At 30.4% G+C, this 18,569-nt stretch overlaps 2 protein-coding genes and 1 long non-coding RNA gene across 13 annotated transcripts in view; 2 read left to right on the plus strand and 1 right to left on the minus strand.

Moving 5' to 3' along the window:
- Positions 1-18,569, plus strand: part of LOC143076721 (protein MON2 homolog) — a 293,055-nt gene that overhangs the window by 93,048 nt on the left and 181,438 nt on the right. The gene's annotated exons all lie outside the window — the stretch shown is intronic.
- The window catches only part of LOC143076815 (uncharacterized), a 151,421-nt gene that overhangs the window by 1,675 nt on the left and 131,177 nt on the right, over positions 1-18,569 (plus strand). Inside the window, exon 3 of the long non-coding RNA XR_012978795.1 lies at positions 2,210-2,292. This is a non-coding gene — a long non-coding RNA (uncharacterized LOC143076815). The remainder of the gene's footprint in view (positions 1-2,209; positions 2,293-18,569) is intronic.
- On the minus strand, positions 1,408-14,195 carry LOC143076770 (G-protein coupled receptor dmsr-1-like). 3 transcript variants are annotated; one of them, XM_076252652.1, is made up of 2 exons: positions 14,079-14,195; positions 1,408-8,852 (listed from the first exon to the last, which is right to left on the minus strand). In XM_076252652.1, the coding sequence occupies exon 2, from the start codon at positions 8,526-8,528 to the stop codon at positions 7,431-7,433; it is 1,098 nt and encodes a 365-aa protein (XP_076108767.1). In that variant the 5' UTR covers positions 8,529-8,852; positions 14,079-14,195; the 3' UTR covers positions 1,408-7,430. The 3 variants fall into 3 exon arrangements, with proteins under 3 accessions (XP_076108767.1, XP_076108760.1, XP_076108775.1); XM_076252645.1 differs by lacking the exon at positions 14,079-14,195 and adding an exon at positions 11,783-11,841; XM_076252660.1 differs by lacking the exon at positions 14,079-14,195 and adding an exon at positions 11,783-11,841 and having other exon boundaries at positions 8,528-8,852.

Below are 18,569 nucleotides of genomic sequence, written 5' to 3' on the forward strand. Positions count from 1 at the left end.
GGCACATCTTATTTCAATGGAGATTATTTGACCCCACCCCTCAGTCATGAGCAATTGATTCTAAAACTCTCTTATATAGATATTAGAAGATATGGTATGAGTGCCAATGAGGCAACTCTCCAAAAAAGTCACAATTTATAAAAGTAAACCATTATAGGTCAAAGTACAGTCTTCAACACAGAGCCTTGGCTCACATTGAACAGCTAGCTATAAAGGGCAACTATATATGGTGTTTGAAAATATTTTATGGTGTACATGTCAGTCTGGCATGTTTTATATGACCTTGACCTCAATTTAATGGTTCATAGCTCCATATTATTTATTTTTTATGCCCCACCTACGATAGTTGAGGGGCAGTATGTTTTCTGGTCTGTGTGTCTGTTTGTCCTATTTCAGGTTAAATTTTTTGGTCAAGGTAGTTTTTGATGAAGTTGAAGTTCAATCAACTTCAAACTTAATAAATATGTTCCCTATGATATGATGTTTCAAATTTTCAATTTTTTATGCCAAATTAAATTTTTGATCCCAATTTCACGGTCCAGTGAACACAGAAAATGATAGTGCAAGTTTCAGGTTAAAGTTTTTGGTCAAGGTAGTTTTTGATGAAGTTGAAGTCCAATCAACTTGAAACTTATTACACATGTTCCCTATGATATGATCTTTCTGAATTCAAATGCCAAATAAGATTTTTAGCCCAATTTTATGGTCCACTGAACATAAAAAATGATAGTGTGAGTGGGGCATCTGTGTACTGTGGACACATTCTTGTTTGTGTCTGTTTTTCTATTTCTTTAAGCAATAGGTCAACTATGTTTGGTGTATGGAATGTTAAAAAAGTGTATATATCTGTCTAACAATTATCATCTAACTGTGACCTCATTTTTATGGTTCATTAGTTAATCTTAATTTTCCTGGTTAAGTTTGTTTCTTAGATATTCTATACAATAGGTCAACTTCATTTAAAGCATGTAATGATTGTAATGTGTACATAGGTATAAGAAGATGTGGTATGTCTGGCAGGGTTCATCTTACCTTGACTTTGAAGATGTCTCTTTGGAAGGGTTCATCTGACCTTGACCTGTATTTTCATGGTTTATTTATAAATGATTTTTCTGGGTTAAGTTTTTAGATACTATGTGCAATAGAAGTTAACTAAATTTTAAGCATATTTTGCGTATGTAATGACTTTAAGGTGTGCATGTATTTCCAGTTTTGTCTACCTGACCTTGACCTCATGTTAAGTTTATGTGCTAGTTGTAGTTTTACATTTAGGACTATGAAAGTAAACTCAAATGTTTGTATTAAAAGAAGGCAAAACATTTCAGTGTGTGCACTCTTATTACAAGGTTGGCTTAGTATCTTTTACCTTCAAAATGATCTGCATTCTAAAATAAAGCTAACACGAAATTCACTGAAATGAGTTTATTTGAAAACACTTTATAACGTAACAATGTACAGATTAAATTGTGATATACATGGTATTCACTAAAGCTTCAGAATGGATATCTTTTACATGTATATACAGTGTTATGTTGCTGAAATACGTACTAATTCTGTTTCCATTCAACAATGTACCTTATTTATTTAATTGAATATGTGTGATACATTTTACTTATTCTGTTCAATATTTAAGAATAGAATATAAAATTTTAATTACCATTAAAAGTGAATCATAGTTTCAAGTTGAAAAATAGGGTTTATCTATTACAGAAAATATCTCAAATAATTCTTGTAATTGATGGTTTCAGGTAGAAATATTGCACTTAAAATACAAATATCTTATGATGTCAAATTTATTTTTGTGTGCTCAGCCATATAATTTTAACATGCATTATAAATGACAATTTTCCACCTGAAACTCAATATATGAGAAATGTTTCAACTTATCCAATTCAGCTTGAAATTTGATGTTTGTTTTTAAGGTTAAGAGAGTTTATCAAATGTTTCACATATGTAGAATTGCTTTTTTACTAGGAAAATATGAACAGTATTTATATTTATGCATTAGTTCAAGAGTAAATCTGCATTCAAAAAAGATTATCCTTCAGATGGAACTCGCTTTTCTACATATGTATTTCAAATCACATATTAATCTTAAAGTACATTTGTAAAAATTAAAATATTAGATATTGTGTATTCTTATAATTGTTTTCTTCATAGAAAACCGTTTTTCTCTTATTACTTTTACCCATTTTCTTTTCTTTGCCAGATGTACTATAGCCTGCCAGATTATTGAATTAAAAGAAAAGCTTTTGCGGAGATCTGGTTGTCGTAAGACAGAAATTGATCAAGGTATTTTTATTTAGCTAATTTTGATACACTAATGTGACATTGAATGGCTGCTGTCAAATAGTAACAATTTTGGTTGCTCTGGTTGTCAAGAGTGTAAAAATTTCCAGCCATCGTTGGTCATTTAATTTAATATTGGATTTTCCCAGCTGTATTGTTAGTGATATTTTATTGCATGTTAGCTAAAAGGAAACCTTTGTATGGTTAACAGTATCCTGTAGTATAAACGGTTTGTTCTAAGATAATTTACAATTTACATCTATTTCCACTAATGTGAAGTTTACAAATTACCAAAGAATGTAATTAATAAAAAGATATCAATTTCAAAATATTGCAATATGCCCTGTCTTCTTGCCTTGAAAAAATAACTAAAAGAAAATCTCAAGTCATGGCTAATTCAGACCTAACCCGAATAATTCAGTCGTTATATTCCGCTGATCTACGAAGGCTACATTAACGCCTGAACGTCTTCCTCGATCAAGATCGTCAACCGGAATTTTCACACCGCTTTGCAATATGGGAATTTTGATTTAAATTGGCAGCTAAAGAAGGAGGAGTTCCGGATGTTAATTGATGTTAAATGATGTAAACTGATGTTAACTGATGTTAATTAATTATTATCGGATTTGTGTTAATTGAACACACGTGTTTGGTAAGACAATTACAAGAGAGTTGCGCAGACTCATTATCCTGATTGCCGCTGATTGGCTCTCTCTCACAGAGAGCAGGCGACGCGGCCAATGATCACAAGGAGTTCAAGCCCTGGTGTGGGAGAAAATCGGACACGGAAAGGGCTTGAATTATTCGAGTTAATTCAGACCATGCTGTGCATGATTAGATTAAAGTGAAATGATACAAGTCTCAATTTAATCAGATAATTATACAAGTATCATGAACTGATTCCACTAGTGAAACATGGTTGTTACTTTGAAAACCTTAAGAATGGTCACATACTAATAATCAGTCATAGGATACTATCAGTTGACTATAGACTAAGGTATGATCTAACAGCTCCATATTTTTGTATTTTTTACTCATTATTACATTGATAATGTTAGTTCCCACTGAAAGAATGGTTTATTGTAGTAGAAAAGTTGATTATATGTAAATGTCACCTGGAAGTACAAAATATCTGATACAGAAAAGTATATACATCTTTGACACTTAAACAATAAGGTTCTTTGATGGTTGTTCTCAGTTTAAGTATTCTTTGTTTTGAGTCATCATGTAACTATGAATTAGTTAGGATATATTCGTGTTAGAAAACTATCTACAGGAAAATATGTAAATAGAAGCAAGCCAAAAACTAAAAGTGAGAACATCACCGGTATATATATTTACATTAAAAACCAAAAAGTGATTTAAACACAAATTTTATGAAATATGATTTACTTTACAGTCGATTGCATTGAGAGTGTAGATAAAGGTATTATCTTCAGTTGCTAGCTGAACTGTGAAGTCAACAATAGGTTAGGAATACTACCCTCTTTTTCGAAGTAGGGGGTAGTATTCCTTACCTAGTAATGACTTCGCATTTCAGCCAGCAAGCAAGCTAACCAAAGATATTACCTTTACACGCTCAATGCAATCAGCTGTAAAGATCTCTTTTAGTTGGGCAATATATTTAACCTTGTTGAATAAAATTGTATAACATTATGCTTGTTGTCATCATCTATTCCTGTTTCCCTTTAAAAAAGAAAATGTTGGTAATTTAGGAAAAAGGAAGTGATTTAATGTTCACTTTTGACTTCTATAGATTAATGATGCTGACTGTGTCATCTTATTGAAACATGGATGTCACTTAGTCTGTCATATTGGACACACTTTTCTGTAGGCGTAAAAATGATCAGAAAAATATTCATAATTGGCTTTGAGAAGGAAACATTTCTTTAGTGGAGTATTTTACTTACTTCCTTACAAAGAATTTCTGTCTTGGAAATGTAAATTCTTTTTTAAATTCTTACCATTGATATATTAGACCCTAGTATCAGCTGTATCAAAAGTTGTTTTAAATTTGTAGTTTTATTGTTCAAATATTCAACCGTGTCCAATGTATAATAATTTTTATGATGATTTGAAAAGAAAGGAGTAATTGGTCTGAAAGGAGTATGGCCCTCTTTCTTAGGGAAAATTTCAAATTCGGATTTATTGACCAAATATCATAATAAATTATAGCGAATACAGTGACTAGATAGGAAATAAGCCATTTTGTTGAAAATTTTACGTTTCTGCGTTTCATTATTACGTCACAAGTTGTACTAATATTGATTTTTCACGAAAAAATCAATGAAAATGGGTAAATTTCCATAGATTATTGGACAGGAAACTTAGAGCGATTACGTCGACAACAAAGATGTTTTGTAATAATGTTTGTGAAGACATTTCACATGTCTTATTTGAATATTATGTTTGTTGACGCCTGCACTCCATGTTCCTGGTCCTTAAGGAGGCTCGCGGGTAGAAGATTTTCAGAAAAAAATTCAACATTTATTTTTTATTACAAATTTTATCAATTACCTTTAGTAGTTGGTACTTTATCATATGGTATAAAAATCATTCCAAGAAATCAATTTGTGTTGGCCCTAGGTGACTTTTAAAATGTAGATATCAGTGAAAAAGCTCCAAATTATCTCCCTTTGGTGAAAAAAATGCCATTTTTTGGCATTAAAATTGAAACATCTTTTTTAACTTATCGGTGACCTATATTTTTTATTGTTGTTTTCGAATAAGCTATACATCAACTAAATAATTGTAAAATTTAAGCGACTTTTGTAATTTTGTTCTTTTTTTAATTTCGTTATTATCACTTTTTCTCCTACTAGTTCAACAGAAAAAAAGGACATTAACAAAAATGTATGCTTCTTTCGAAGGCAGATTGTGAGCGTAAATGAACGGTGACCCCATTTTTTTATTTCTTTTTTCTACTAAGTATAAGATAAAGTTCATTTATAGAAAAATATAGCTAAATCCTATATTAAATAAAAAAATGTGATTTAGACCCGCAAACCCCCTTAATTTGATTGAAATCCAGCTGATTTTGTCAAATTTCACCAAAATCCCTAATCAACTTTTTTGGGATGTAAATAACAACGTGTTAGAACTAAACTTTGACAAAAAACATTTCTGTTTAACTTTCTCACATGTCTTTTAGGCAACTTAAAACATTTATTTTCTTGTAACTTTGAACTTTATAATTGAGACCAAATATGGCCTTTACCGAACTTACTCCTTTGAAATTTTTACATAAAAAAAGTCCTGTTTTAAAATAATGCCTGCATAGAAATTCCCATTATATTATCACTAGTGGTAAAATTTCAATTTTGAAAGAGAGATACTGGGGTTGGGATGGATAGGGGCAAAAAATGTGTACTAGTTTTATGTTTGTAAAATAAATGAAGTGATGTTGTCAGGTGAATATAAACCTTTGAACTTTGCTGAAAAATAGAAGATTCTGGTTGATATTCATACTTTTAAAAGTCAGGGCATAAGACATAACTAGATAATTTACTACAGTGCTTGTCTATATGAACAACACTCTGGTAAATATGTACATGGATCTTGCATGCAATATTTTCCTCCTAAAAATATTCCATATTAATGTTCCATTTTTTTTAATTCTTGATATGAATGAATGTGTATAATATTTGCAAAACTTTACTATTCACATAGACGTACCTAGCAAATCATTTAAAAAAAGTCATATAATTTATAAGACCAAATAGGGACCTTAAGGCACCTCCTACTCATTTGAGAATTGTCTGGATTGAACAAACAGTCATTCTTACAAGTAAAGATACAGACTAGCCAACTACTAAAATAGACATTTTCTCAAGGTACACATTACCAGTAAATCGTACTCTACATTTAAACATAACAAACAAAGCTACTCCCAAGTTATATAGTCTCAACAATTAGTATTGTCATAGTGGAGGTCATCATATAAAGTTTTGCCAAACATACAAAAAATAAGATGTTTCATCATTTAGGTATTTGTCTTCTATTATTTACATAGAAATAAAGATACATTGTAATACTGGACTCCTGTAGTGAAATTTACTAGCTAATCTTTCAATTTGATTGATTATCATGATGGCAGATATGAGCCCTGTGAACAAAAACAATGATCAAAATGATAATTTGAGAACACTCCAGTATAATATAATTGTTATTCTTGCTTCACAGGGGTTATGGGCTCATATTTCCTGTTAGTGTACTATATCCCTTTTGTATGATGGCTTAGGGGATATATAAACTCTTGCCAGGGAATATTGGCTAATATTTCTTGCAAAGATCCCCTAAAAGTATAGTATTCCATAATACTGTTCAGATGTGGACTGAATACTGCAATATTTCTTTTAAATTGTAAATGAAAGCATGGATTGAGCATTCTTATTTATAAGACAAAGCTTTTATAAGGAATCTTTTTAAAATGAAATAATTTGAAACAACGGCTCACATTACACATCTTGCAATAATTTAGTTTAATATGCCCTTTTGAAATCATAGCTGCAAAATTATGTAATATTGATAATAAAATTAGGCATTTCATCAAAAATCGCCAATTTTAAATTATTCATGCAGATAATATTTCTTTCCTGTCATTTAACTTCATATAAACAAAAGCAGCATGTATTTTTCAATATTTGAACAGAACAAATTATTTACTTGTCTTTAAAGAAACATTTAACAATTTATTATGTATTGAACACAATAATGTTGTATTTATCATCTTGTACATGTTGTATATTGTCTTGATTCACATTGTTCATACACATTTTATTGATATAAACTAATACACTAAATTCTTGATGATTATAATTTGACTTATTGGTAGCTATTTTACATCAGTCTAATAGCACAGTTATCAAAGCATAAAAGACCATTCTCAGAATTACTTTAAATTATGTATATGGATGAATTCAGTTGCTGAGGTTAAGTTTTTGTACAAGCTGGTTGAACTTTAGTGATCTGTTCACTACTTAATTTAGAAAAGCATTATGACAAAGAAAAAATGATTTACAAGGTATATAATAAACAGGCTATATGATTGAACTTAATACAAACATTAAGTATGAAAGACATATTTCAGGAAAACAGTTTAACAGCAAACTTAAAAATGTTTTGAATATACAATTATTTTATTAAACTTGAGTGACTTCAGTTTTAACAGTACTATAAGCCATTCCATTTTGTTTGGCTGAGTGTACATTCCTTAAGGATATGAAATTACAAACAAACAGATTGGTAAATGTGTCACGGAACTGTTGACTCATAATACAATACAGAATAAAATTAATTGCACTGTTCAGAAGCACTAAAAGATCCATTATATCTCCTAAATTGGAATATACTGTCTGAAAGAAGTTTTGATTCAGGCCACTTATTCCTGCTAAAATTCCTTGTGGGAATTCAGTAATTACAAAGAAAAGCACAACAGCAACAAGCATCATGGTTGTCCTGTTATGTTCAGCAGACGTTTCTTCGTTGTGTCTTCCAGCTTGCTGTAACAAGCGCTGACGTCTTTTACTGGCTTCATGCATTGCACAAATGATGCATGCACTCAGAATCGTCAGTAAGACACAAGGAGCAATTTTGATGATGACTCCGTATATCCAAAATGTTATTGGTTGATATAATGAATGGCTTTGAGCAAACAAACTCAAATCAATCCAGTAGCCTGTATAGTTTGGTTGATATTCAGCCAGTTCATACACTCTGTACATGAAATAGTTTGGTATGCACAGTAAAATTGTTACCACTACCACAATACCAATTGTCAATTTCGCTCTTTCTAAACTGCATAGCTGGTTTGCCACCACGTGATGGCAAACAAAGATATACCGAAACACTGCCAAGGAAACGGTTAGCCACATTGCCATATTATGGCAGGTTATAACCACCAGATTGTTCACCACAACAAAATACATCCATCCCTTTGAATGTCCATATGTATCACGTGGAAGAGTGAAGACATATAAGTACAAAGCATATACCAAATACACGGACATTGTCATGACGTCCGCCAACGCTAAGGCTGTAAGGATTAAGTTTGTTGGAGAGATCATGTGTTTCCTTGTTAGAACAATTATGTTCAGAATGTTTGACACTACTCCAAAGAAGCAGATGAAACTGCTAATGTACCCATGGTACTGTGAATACTTCTCGCTGAATACTACAAATTCATTGTTTACCACTATTTGCTCTGTAAAATTTTGTCCAGAACTATTCAAACTCTCCATGATTGATTATATATCTTACTATTATATGTTTGATTGTCTATATATTTATATTGTCCAGTTGTCACTTGCCAAATCACAGTTATATTACAAATGAGACATGTACAAAAATAAATGATTTTTTATCATACAGTCAACAACAACGAAAAGATGTAAATAAATGATCAGATCTTGTCTGATTATTGAAAGAATCCATGTGTCCTTGTCATGTAAGATTCCCGAACTGATGAAAGGTTTATTTCTTCCATATTTGATTGTTGTGCTTTGAACAACAGGTCAATTACCACTCTCTGTGCGGATTGTTGTAGTCTTTTCAGGGCTTGTAATCTGCAATGTATAAAAAGAAGACTTTTATAGGTTCTGTATGACAAAAAGAGAAAGTCATTAGAGAAGTCTAGGTTGACTTGATGCATATTAATGTGCCTACTTCATATACAATTTATTTTCCTTAATGCTATATTCTAATTTACAAGTCTGTGTTGAACCCAAGCCATCGACTCTGTAAGGAGATTACGTTTTATTCTTGACATTCTATTTGTATTTTTGCTGTATACACTGAATTTTATTTTGTCTCTGATATTTTGTTAATGAAGAGAACAAATTTATATTGGACATTTTGAGTGGGAAGATAATTTTGCTAATTCTGTGAAATAACTGAATTTATTCATTTTTTGATTTGCTGGGAAACATGAACTTTATAAATCTGTTGTTTTCAATTCATTTGATGATTTTGTATCCATTAGAAGGGAGAACAGAAATACTAAATTTTCACAAAAAGTGAATGCACTGTTCTAATTCAAAGTACAGAACATTAAACAGGTAAAATAGATGAAAATTAACAAAATACAAGTAATGTTAAAAACCACAATAAAGGTGATAACAAAACAACTGCAAAGACAAATGTTGGCTGTTAATAATCTTTCATACCCTTTTACTCAGATCATGTGTAAATCTCTAATTATTCCATGGAACACCATTACGTAAATTAATAAATGTCATCTTCCTGTATAAATTCTCATTACACAAGGAATGAATACAATACCCAAGATCCATCTGATCACTTTCATAATGAATACAAAACATCTTAAGAATATAAACCCATTATCATAGAAATTGTTGTATGCGAATTGCTTCATTTATAGGCACACAGAATTGTTTTTTCATGTTCATTTTCAAAGAAAATGGAGATCTATACAATCTATCATTCATATATGGTATACTGATACAATGACCAAAACAATGGTAGAACATATTAAGGTGGTTGCTTTAGTTTATTTTATAGCAGTAGTTAAAGGTTCCATGATAAGACAACATTTTTCTTTTTCTAGTTTTAAGTACATACTCATGTTTTTGTATGATTTAAAAACAATTTTTCTGATTTCACAAGTGATAGAAATGAAAGATTGCATGAGAACAGGCCTTCTAAACTATTAACTTATCTCTGGACTCCTCTATTTACAGATATAATTCAATTTGTGGAAGTGAAAAACATTATATAACTCAAATATTAATATAAATGGCCATTAATGTTTTGAGGTGAGGAAATTCATTTTTGTAAAAACTAACATTCATTCTAAATTATCACCAATGTCTTTGCATACCAATTTCTACAGGATGTTTTCCCTCTTTATGTTTTTTAACATTGATGATATTATTAGTAATTTTGTATTACACAAGCATTACACTTGAAAACCTTGTACCCTTCATTTCCCTCCAATAGTTTTTTTGTAAATTAATTTGCTAATCTCCATTTATAGCAAATAAATTGATAAGGACATTTTCTTTCTTGGTTTAATCAATTAACATCTTAAAGACTGTTCAGGTCTCAATAAAACAATTTAATGCTGCCTAAAGAAGAGAACTGTCGACAGAAAATCTTCCATTATTGCAGATTTTCAGAAATTCATAAGTGTTTCGAGAATTCTTGTCAGCCTGTATAACAACCAAGCTATTTTCAATTTAGATTTGATAGACTCGCTTAGTGGTTAGGATAAAAATGCAGATGTACCGATAAACAATAACAGGGGGAATTTCTTGTTTATCTTAAATTTTACTATCTTGACAAAACATTAAGTGCCTTTTAATAATTCCCTTTAGTGCTGATTCAAAAAAAAAAAAAAAAAAAATATCCTCAATTGATGAATTTGAAAATGGCAATGTGTTTCATAGAAAATAACTCTGTGTTTTTGTAAACATAGTTTTTGATCATTTACATACAAGCGGTGTCCAACATTTTTTTCAATTATAATCATAAATTTTGAACAAAAGAAGGCTTGAGCACAAACTTTATAACAGAAAAGTTTTAAGAACCTTCTTCTCACATTGTACTCCATTCACTCCACCCCCAAGAATTATTTCTTCTTTCACTCCAGAGCCATAAAGAAAGTTATGGGTTTACAATTAACTCTAAGAGTAAAAATTTACATGGACAGATAATGCTTCATTAACCCCACATCTGCTTTTAACCACATTACAAGAAGTATTTTGACAAGTTTTTTTTTAAATCATTGCAATGTATTTATGCTCGTCTTACATCCAAGTTTTGCCACTTTTCCCCCCTTTTTCATGCTTTTGAACTAGTTGTTTATTCCTTATGCTGAAAGGCTTCACGAAGAATAAAGTTCATAAACCTTACCTTGAACAGACGAATATCACTAAAAACAGATTTTGAGTAAATGTAAATGTTTATAATGTTGGACAGATGAAATTTTATGGCCACAAAACAATTTTTTTATTTCTGTAAATACCCCTACTTAAGAAAAATACAGTAAAAGGTACTGAAGATTGAAATGGTGATTATAAATAATCCAACATGGAGTAAAACAAGAAAATCTGTTGGATAATGGTGTACAAATACATATTTTACTTCTTTACAACTAGACATCAAAGATATAGACACACATAAAAAATAGATTTAATATAGTAAATGTTTATTTGTTGATTTCCATCAGTTAGTTTTGGTTTAGGTAGCATATGGTATCATGCTTCATATAGTTCACTAGTACTCTATTAGACATTCCAAGTAAATGCTTAAAAAGTCCCAAGAGTTATCAAGACAGGTTATGTATATTTCATTGCTTAAATATTTGAGATCATTGATAACATTTCATTAGAACTTGTAACTGTTGTTGTTAATTAGAGTCAATATTAAAAACTTTTGCTAGTTCCAATTTCATTGAGTTTTAATAAGTTTCTTATCAAATCACATAGACATCGGAAAGATACAGAAATAAAATTCATATTTTTTTGGAAAATACCTATCTGCTCTGCATTCCAAAATGTCTGTTAATTCCATTCAGGCTTCAAATGCATGACTAAATAAACAAAATTAAATTAGATTTTGTAATAGAAATTCAATAAAGAACCAAATAAGAACTGACATTTTATTCAAAATTTCCTGTTCTATGTTTTCTTTTTGTTCATATCCATTGTTATAGATAAAGTGATTGAATAATTAGCTCCTTTCCAGACCAAGTATTAGATGATGTCTAGAGAGGTTTGAGAAAATCTTACAGATATATCTGTAACTGTAGACAACATGTCTACAATACAGTGTTTTCTAGAGGAGAACACAGAAATTAACAATATTACAAAAAATCTTTTCCTTGAAGTTATCTAGTTGTTGAATTTTTTATCTACATTTAATGAGTATAATTTTACTATCAATACAATTTTTCTTTTCTTTGTTTATCCTTTCTTTCTTTCCCCCTCTTTTTCGACATGGGATAGTTGTACATATCAAAATCCCTTTGCAGTTTGGTATCTACCATCTCTTTTGATAGAATTCTGTTCTATTTATTTTCAATAATCATGAAGACATAATTTGTGACTTTTATCTGCAATGCTTCTGAATGATCTGATTATACTAATGTCAAAGGTGTTTATTTTATTGAAAGTATGTGAACATTTGATGGAGAATTGGCTTTAATGACTATAGAACTACAAGTTGTTAGGCCAACTAAAATAGTATGTGTGGTTCCAGTTACATCTGAAAAAAAGTTAGGGTAGGTAGGTAGGGATTTTTTTTTATTTTATGTTTTTTTTTTACATTGAGTCTATGGGAGCATCATTCTGACTTTAACAGTGCTTAATGAAAAATGACAATAAAATCTTTAGGGTAGGCTATTTTTGAGCCGAAAAAGTAGGGACGGTAAAGTTACTGGAACCACACATATATTTTTATTTGGCCTTATCAGAATTTAGACAAGGCACTTACTTGTTATTGATCATAAACAAAAGATTCCATACACATATGGGAGGATTTTACTTTATTGAATTGCTGTTCTTTAATAGTTTGAATTGTACTGATTCTTAAACTGGTTTGCATTTAGTAGTCTTTTAATATTCAGTGTGTATGATTAACAACCATCAGATAGTCTGCCATGCATAAACAACCTTTGACATATAAAAATTTTGTGTGTGTTTGTGTTTTTAAAAATGTTCATTTGCTGTTTTTTTGTAATACTAATAGAATATTGTCTTTTTGGCTTTTAAATAATCTATATATTTGAGAAAAAAAACAGCTTTCTATTTATAGATACATTTTTATTATGAATAGATTGGAGTACCAGATATGACAGGACTTCATACATCTTGACGTGTCAAAGAAAATGACAGTACTGTATACTGCATGACATGTCTCAGATATGACACACTTTGTGACATGTCACAGAAAATGACTAAAAACAATCAATACAACTTATCACCAGATTTACTTATAACATGCAATATGATGGTGGAACAAGAAGTGCTAAAGCCTCTGGAGCACTTGAGTGTCTTCCCTAATTTTCATATGAAGTTTATCTAGTTTTCTGTGAAACGTTTTTGTTTGTTAATATGGCTTCTGAGAAAAACAAATTAAATTTGTTGCAATAGGGATTCCTTCTTGAAGATAAGGTTTGATTCTCATCAGAATACAAATACAATAATTGAAATTCTAGATAAACTGAAGTACATGCATGAGAAAAATGTTGGTTCATTGTTTCAGGTTGTATTTAATCTGTAGGGATTGCAGTTACTAGTTATTTAGTTCAGTATTAGCAAAAGGACATAAGAGCAAGGTCACTAATCTTATATTTTACCTTGATCTGTAATTTGTTTTTAGTTATCTTTTTAAGTGCAGTAATGTTTGTTTTGTAAAATAAGAAGCATCATGCTGTTACCTGATATTAATGAGATTTGTAAGGAAAACAATTTCAAATTCATGAATAGTATAACAAAATGTTAACATGCTGGACAGTTGGTTTATTATTTTGTTCTTAAGGAGTAGACTTTATTTCAAGTGAATTCAAGTACATCATTTTGACTGATGGATAGTTGTTTTATTGGCAGTCATGACCACATATTATTCACTTATATTCATTAAACTTAACAAATTTTTGGTTTATATTTCAAATGTATAGAATTGTATCGTTTTTCAAAAGCAATATCACAATACCAACCTACAGAGTTAATACAGAAAAAATAGGCAATTCAGAAATGATTAAGGGGTACTCTTTTGTATATAATTTATTCATTTGATTCTTCTTGAGAGATAATGTATATTTTACCTACCGTTATTAGAGAATTCCATATTCATTATTTATCAGTATCCTTAAACAATCAGGTTTAACACACACCACTTGCAGATACATTTATATTAAATGTAATTATTTCTTTAGAAAATTAATCAAGACCTGTATTCACAAGAGAATGGTCGCACAAATCTATAAAATTATGAAGCATTAGGCTATATGACATGGAAGGGTCAATAATAATAATTCCTGCTGATATATAAATACCCTCCCTGTATGATTTAATTGATGCTGTCCATTTAACTGACCATAACCTGGTAGATCAATATTACGTTTTTATTGAAAGTTTACTACTATTGATAGTTATAGAAGGCTGTAGAACATGTGGTCCAAGGGTACCAGTTGATGTGTTAGTTTTATTTATGGTGCCTTTCCCATTAGCATGTTAATATGAAGCCAATATGATTATTGATAGCTGTAATATTTTTTTCTTTTATTTTCCAATCCATGGTTCTTCAGGGACAATCAATGGTTGTAAAAATGGAAATGGAATACTTAAAGCATACACATACAAGCTTCACAGTTTCTTAAGTTGAAACCTTTGCTTAACATGAATTTTGATTTACAGTTGACCATTTGGTTAGAAAAATTGCAAATATCTAGTATGATTTACATTTAAAAATATGTCTATAGCTTGGTGTCCCTTATGTATAAGGGCCTGTTGTCCTAATTTTAGGACTTAAGTTGTATACAAGAAAATATATAGAAAACTCGTAAACTGTCATTTTAAAAATGTGAAATCTAATTCGAAGTGGTGAATCCAAATTTATGAATCATTTTCTTTTCATTACTTTTCTTAGTGAAGGCTGATCCTGAAATTATAGTGTGGACTTATTCTTGTAACTTTAGGGTATTTTAGCAAATTTCATGTTCAATTGATGAGATGTTCTTTTAGAATTGAGCACCTATAATGTTTTCTCTTTAGATAATTCTACAAAAATATGAATGAATTGCAATAATCCTATTAAATGGTATGTTTTATAATGTCCAGAAGGAATATACTCTTTTTAGCCAGATGAGACCAGACATCCTATCTTTTATGGAGATGCTGTTAACAGAGCTTCTAAATGTTTTTAGATACAATCTTGGTTAATTTATCTATCTTATAAATAAGCTTATTCGTAAAGGTTACAAATCAACACTTTAATTTCATCTTTGAATATTGTTATGAATGGTATATTTGTTATACGACCGCAAAATTTATATATTGCTATCACGTTTGCGTCGTCGTCGTCGTCGTCGTCGTCCGAATACTTTTAGTTTTCGCACTCTAACTTTAGTAAAAGTGAATGGAAATCTATGAAATTTTAACACAAGGTTTATGACCACAAAAGGAAGGTTGGTATTGATTTTGGGAGTTTTGGTCCCAACATTTTAGGAATTAGGGGCCAAAAAGGGCCCAAATAAGCATTTTCTTGGTTTTCGCACTATAACTTTAGTTTAAGTTAATAGAAATCTATGAAATTTTGACACAAGGTTTATGACCACAAAAGAACGGTTGGGATTGATTTTGGGAGTTTTGGTTTCAACAGTTTAGGAATTAGGGGCCAAAAAAGGGCCCAAATAAGCATTATTCTTGGTTTTCGCACAATAACTTTAGTTTAAGTAAATAGAAATCAATGAAATTTAAACACAATGTTAATGACTACAAAAGGAAGGTTGGTATTGATTTTGGGAGTTTAGGTCCCAACAGTTTAGGAATGAGGGGCCAAAAAGGGACCCAAATAAGCATTTTTCTTGGTTTTCGCACCATAACGTTAGTATAAGTAAATAGAAATCTATGAAATTTAAACACAAGGTTTATGACCATAAAAGGAAGGTTAGTATTGATTTTGGGAGTTTTGGTCCCAACAGAATAAGGGGCCCAAAGGGTCCAAAATTCAACTTTGTTTGATTTCATCCAAATTGAATAATTGGGGTTCTTTGATATGCCGAATCTAACTGTCATGACTGTGTATGTAGATTCTTAACTTTTGGTCCCGTTTTCAAATTGGTCTACATTAAGGTCCAAAGTGTCCAAAATTAAACTTAGTTTGATTTTGACAAAAAATGAATCAGTTAGGTTCTTTGATATGCTGAATCTAAAAATGTACTTAGATTCTTGATTATTGGCCCAGTTTTCAAGTTGGTCCAAATCGGGGTCCAAAATTAAACTTTGTTTGATTTCATCAAAAATTGAATAAATGGGGTTCTTTGATATACCAAATCTAACTGTGTATGTAGATTCTTCATTTTTGGTCCTGTTTTCAAATTGGTCTACACTAAAGTCCAAAGGGTCCAAAATTAAACTTAGTCTGATTTTAACAAAAATTGAAATCTTGGGGTTCTTTGATATGCTGAATCCAAAAATGTACTTAGATTTTTTATTATGGGCCCAGTTTTCAAGTTGGTCCAAATCAGGATCTAAAATTATTATATTAAGTAATGTGCAATAGCAAGTCTATTCAATTGCACAGTATTGCGCAATGGCAAGAAATATCTAACTGCACAATATTGTGAAATAGCAAATTTTTTTTTAATTAGAGTTATCTTTCTTTGTCCAGAATAGTAAGCAAGAAATATCTAATTGCAAAATATTGTGCAATAGCAAGATTTTTTTTTAATTGGAGTTATCTTTCTTTGTCCAGAATCAACTTAAATCTTTGTTATATACAATATACAATGTATATTCACTTTTTACTACCAACTGATAAATTAAAATAATCTTTACCATTCAGTGATAACAAGCAGTTTTTTTACATCTTAATATTTTATGATGTATTTAAATGAGTAGTTATTGTTGCAAACTCCATTAGAAATTTTAATTGAGATCCGTTTTGGAATAAGGGAAAGGGGGATGTGATTAAAAAAATTGGGTTCAATTTTTCTCATTTGAAATTTCATAAATAAAAAAGAAAATTTCTTCAAACATTTTTTTGAGAGGATTAATATTCAACAGCATAGTGAATTGCTCTAAGAGAAAACAAAAATTTTAAGTTCATTAGAACACATTCATTCTGTGTCAGAAACCTATGCTGGGTCAACTATTTAATCACAATCCAAATTTAGAGCTGAATCCAGCTTGAATGTTGTGTCCATACTTGCCCCAACCGTTCAGGGTTCAACCTCTGCGGTCGTATAAAGCTACGCCCTGCGGAGCATCTGGTTGATGTTGTTTTCAATAATAAACTGATGTACATTTATGGTCTTGCATTCTCTCAATACCTATATTTTTTGCATTTTTTCCTCTGACTGATAAGGATTTCTTTATGCTAAATCCATTTGAAGTTGGATTTGTATTGATGATTTTTGGAAACAGATAACTTCAATCCATCTTATGACCTCTACATTGACTATACGTTTACTTCTACTTTCCAAGACTCTCACATTAACAGTTTTGTGCTTAATATTACAGAACAACTTGTGATCTTCATATTGTTTTGTTTTAAAAAATTAGAATTGAATTTAAACTTCTGGTTAATATTTCTTCTCAAAATCGTCATGTTTTGGTATCACCCATTTTTACGTGTGTTCATTTTAAAATACAAAAAATCAGTATTAAACAATATCTATGTAAAACATGTTGTTGACTGTGAATCTATTTTATACAATCTGATTAAATACAGAACCATTCTAAATATCTTTTTCGAATCCTCAGAATTTGCTATTAGTGACATACCTTCAAAACTTTGAAAGGAATAATTTCATTGGTGTATGCAACGATTGCAAAAAAAAAAGTTAATATCATATTGTCTGCAAAGTGAGGACACAGGATAGGTATTTTAAGCAGATTATATTGAATGTGTTTGAAGAAGTATCATGAATATTGAAATCAAGACACCTATTCAAGACTATTGTAGAAATAGTGATCTTGGTATGTAGATGTGGAAACTTGGTTGCAAATTATTCTCGTAAAGGAAAATTGATTACAATTAAATCATAGCAGTATAAGACTTAATATCTTTAGATAATAAATTGTCTTGAAATTTTCTATGCTAAATCCCTAGACTGGATTCAGACTGTATTAACAACAAAGACAAATTACCGCTGGGTTTTAGATATATCATTTGGGGACTTGCCGTAACTTGAAGAGGCACTTCTGAAAACATTAAAAAGTGAAAAATGGTCTGTTGATGATCTGGTCATTACGCTTATTTCTAGATTAAAATAACCTCATTCCTTTTCCTTGGGTGATCAACCAATAAAAGTAACTGTGTCAGTTTTTATATAGTGAATTGCTTGATTTCTGATAGAAAATGTGGTTTACATTGATAAAAATTATATAAATATCGATAGATTCTATCACTGTAATGAGTGTGATAAATTGTAAAATTTAAAATGTGAGGCTTGGAGAGGGTGTAAATATCTAGATTTCAACTTACAAGAATGTCAATGGAGAATTCTAATGCAACAACGTTTGTAACGTTCATTTTGATTGGATAAGGTCACTTTTTACATGGCATCAATTGATGCTATGGGACGTACTCGCAAG

This window comes from Mytilus galloprovincialis, chromosome 1 (genome assembly GCF_965363235.1).
Source record: "Mytilus galloprovincialis chromosome 1, xbMytGall1.hap1.1, whole genome shotgun sequence".
Classification (NCBI taxonomy): Eukaryota; Metazoa; Mollusca; class Bivalvia; order Mytilida; family Mytilidae; genus Mytilus; species Mytilus galloprovincialis.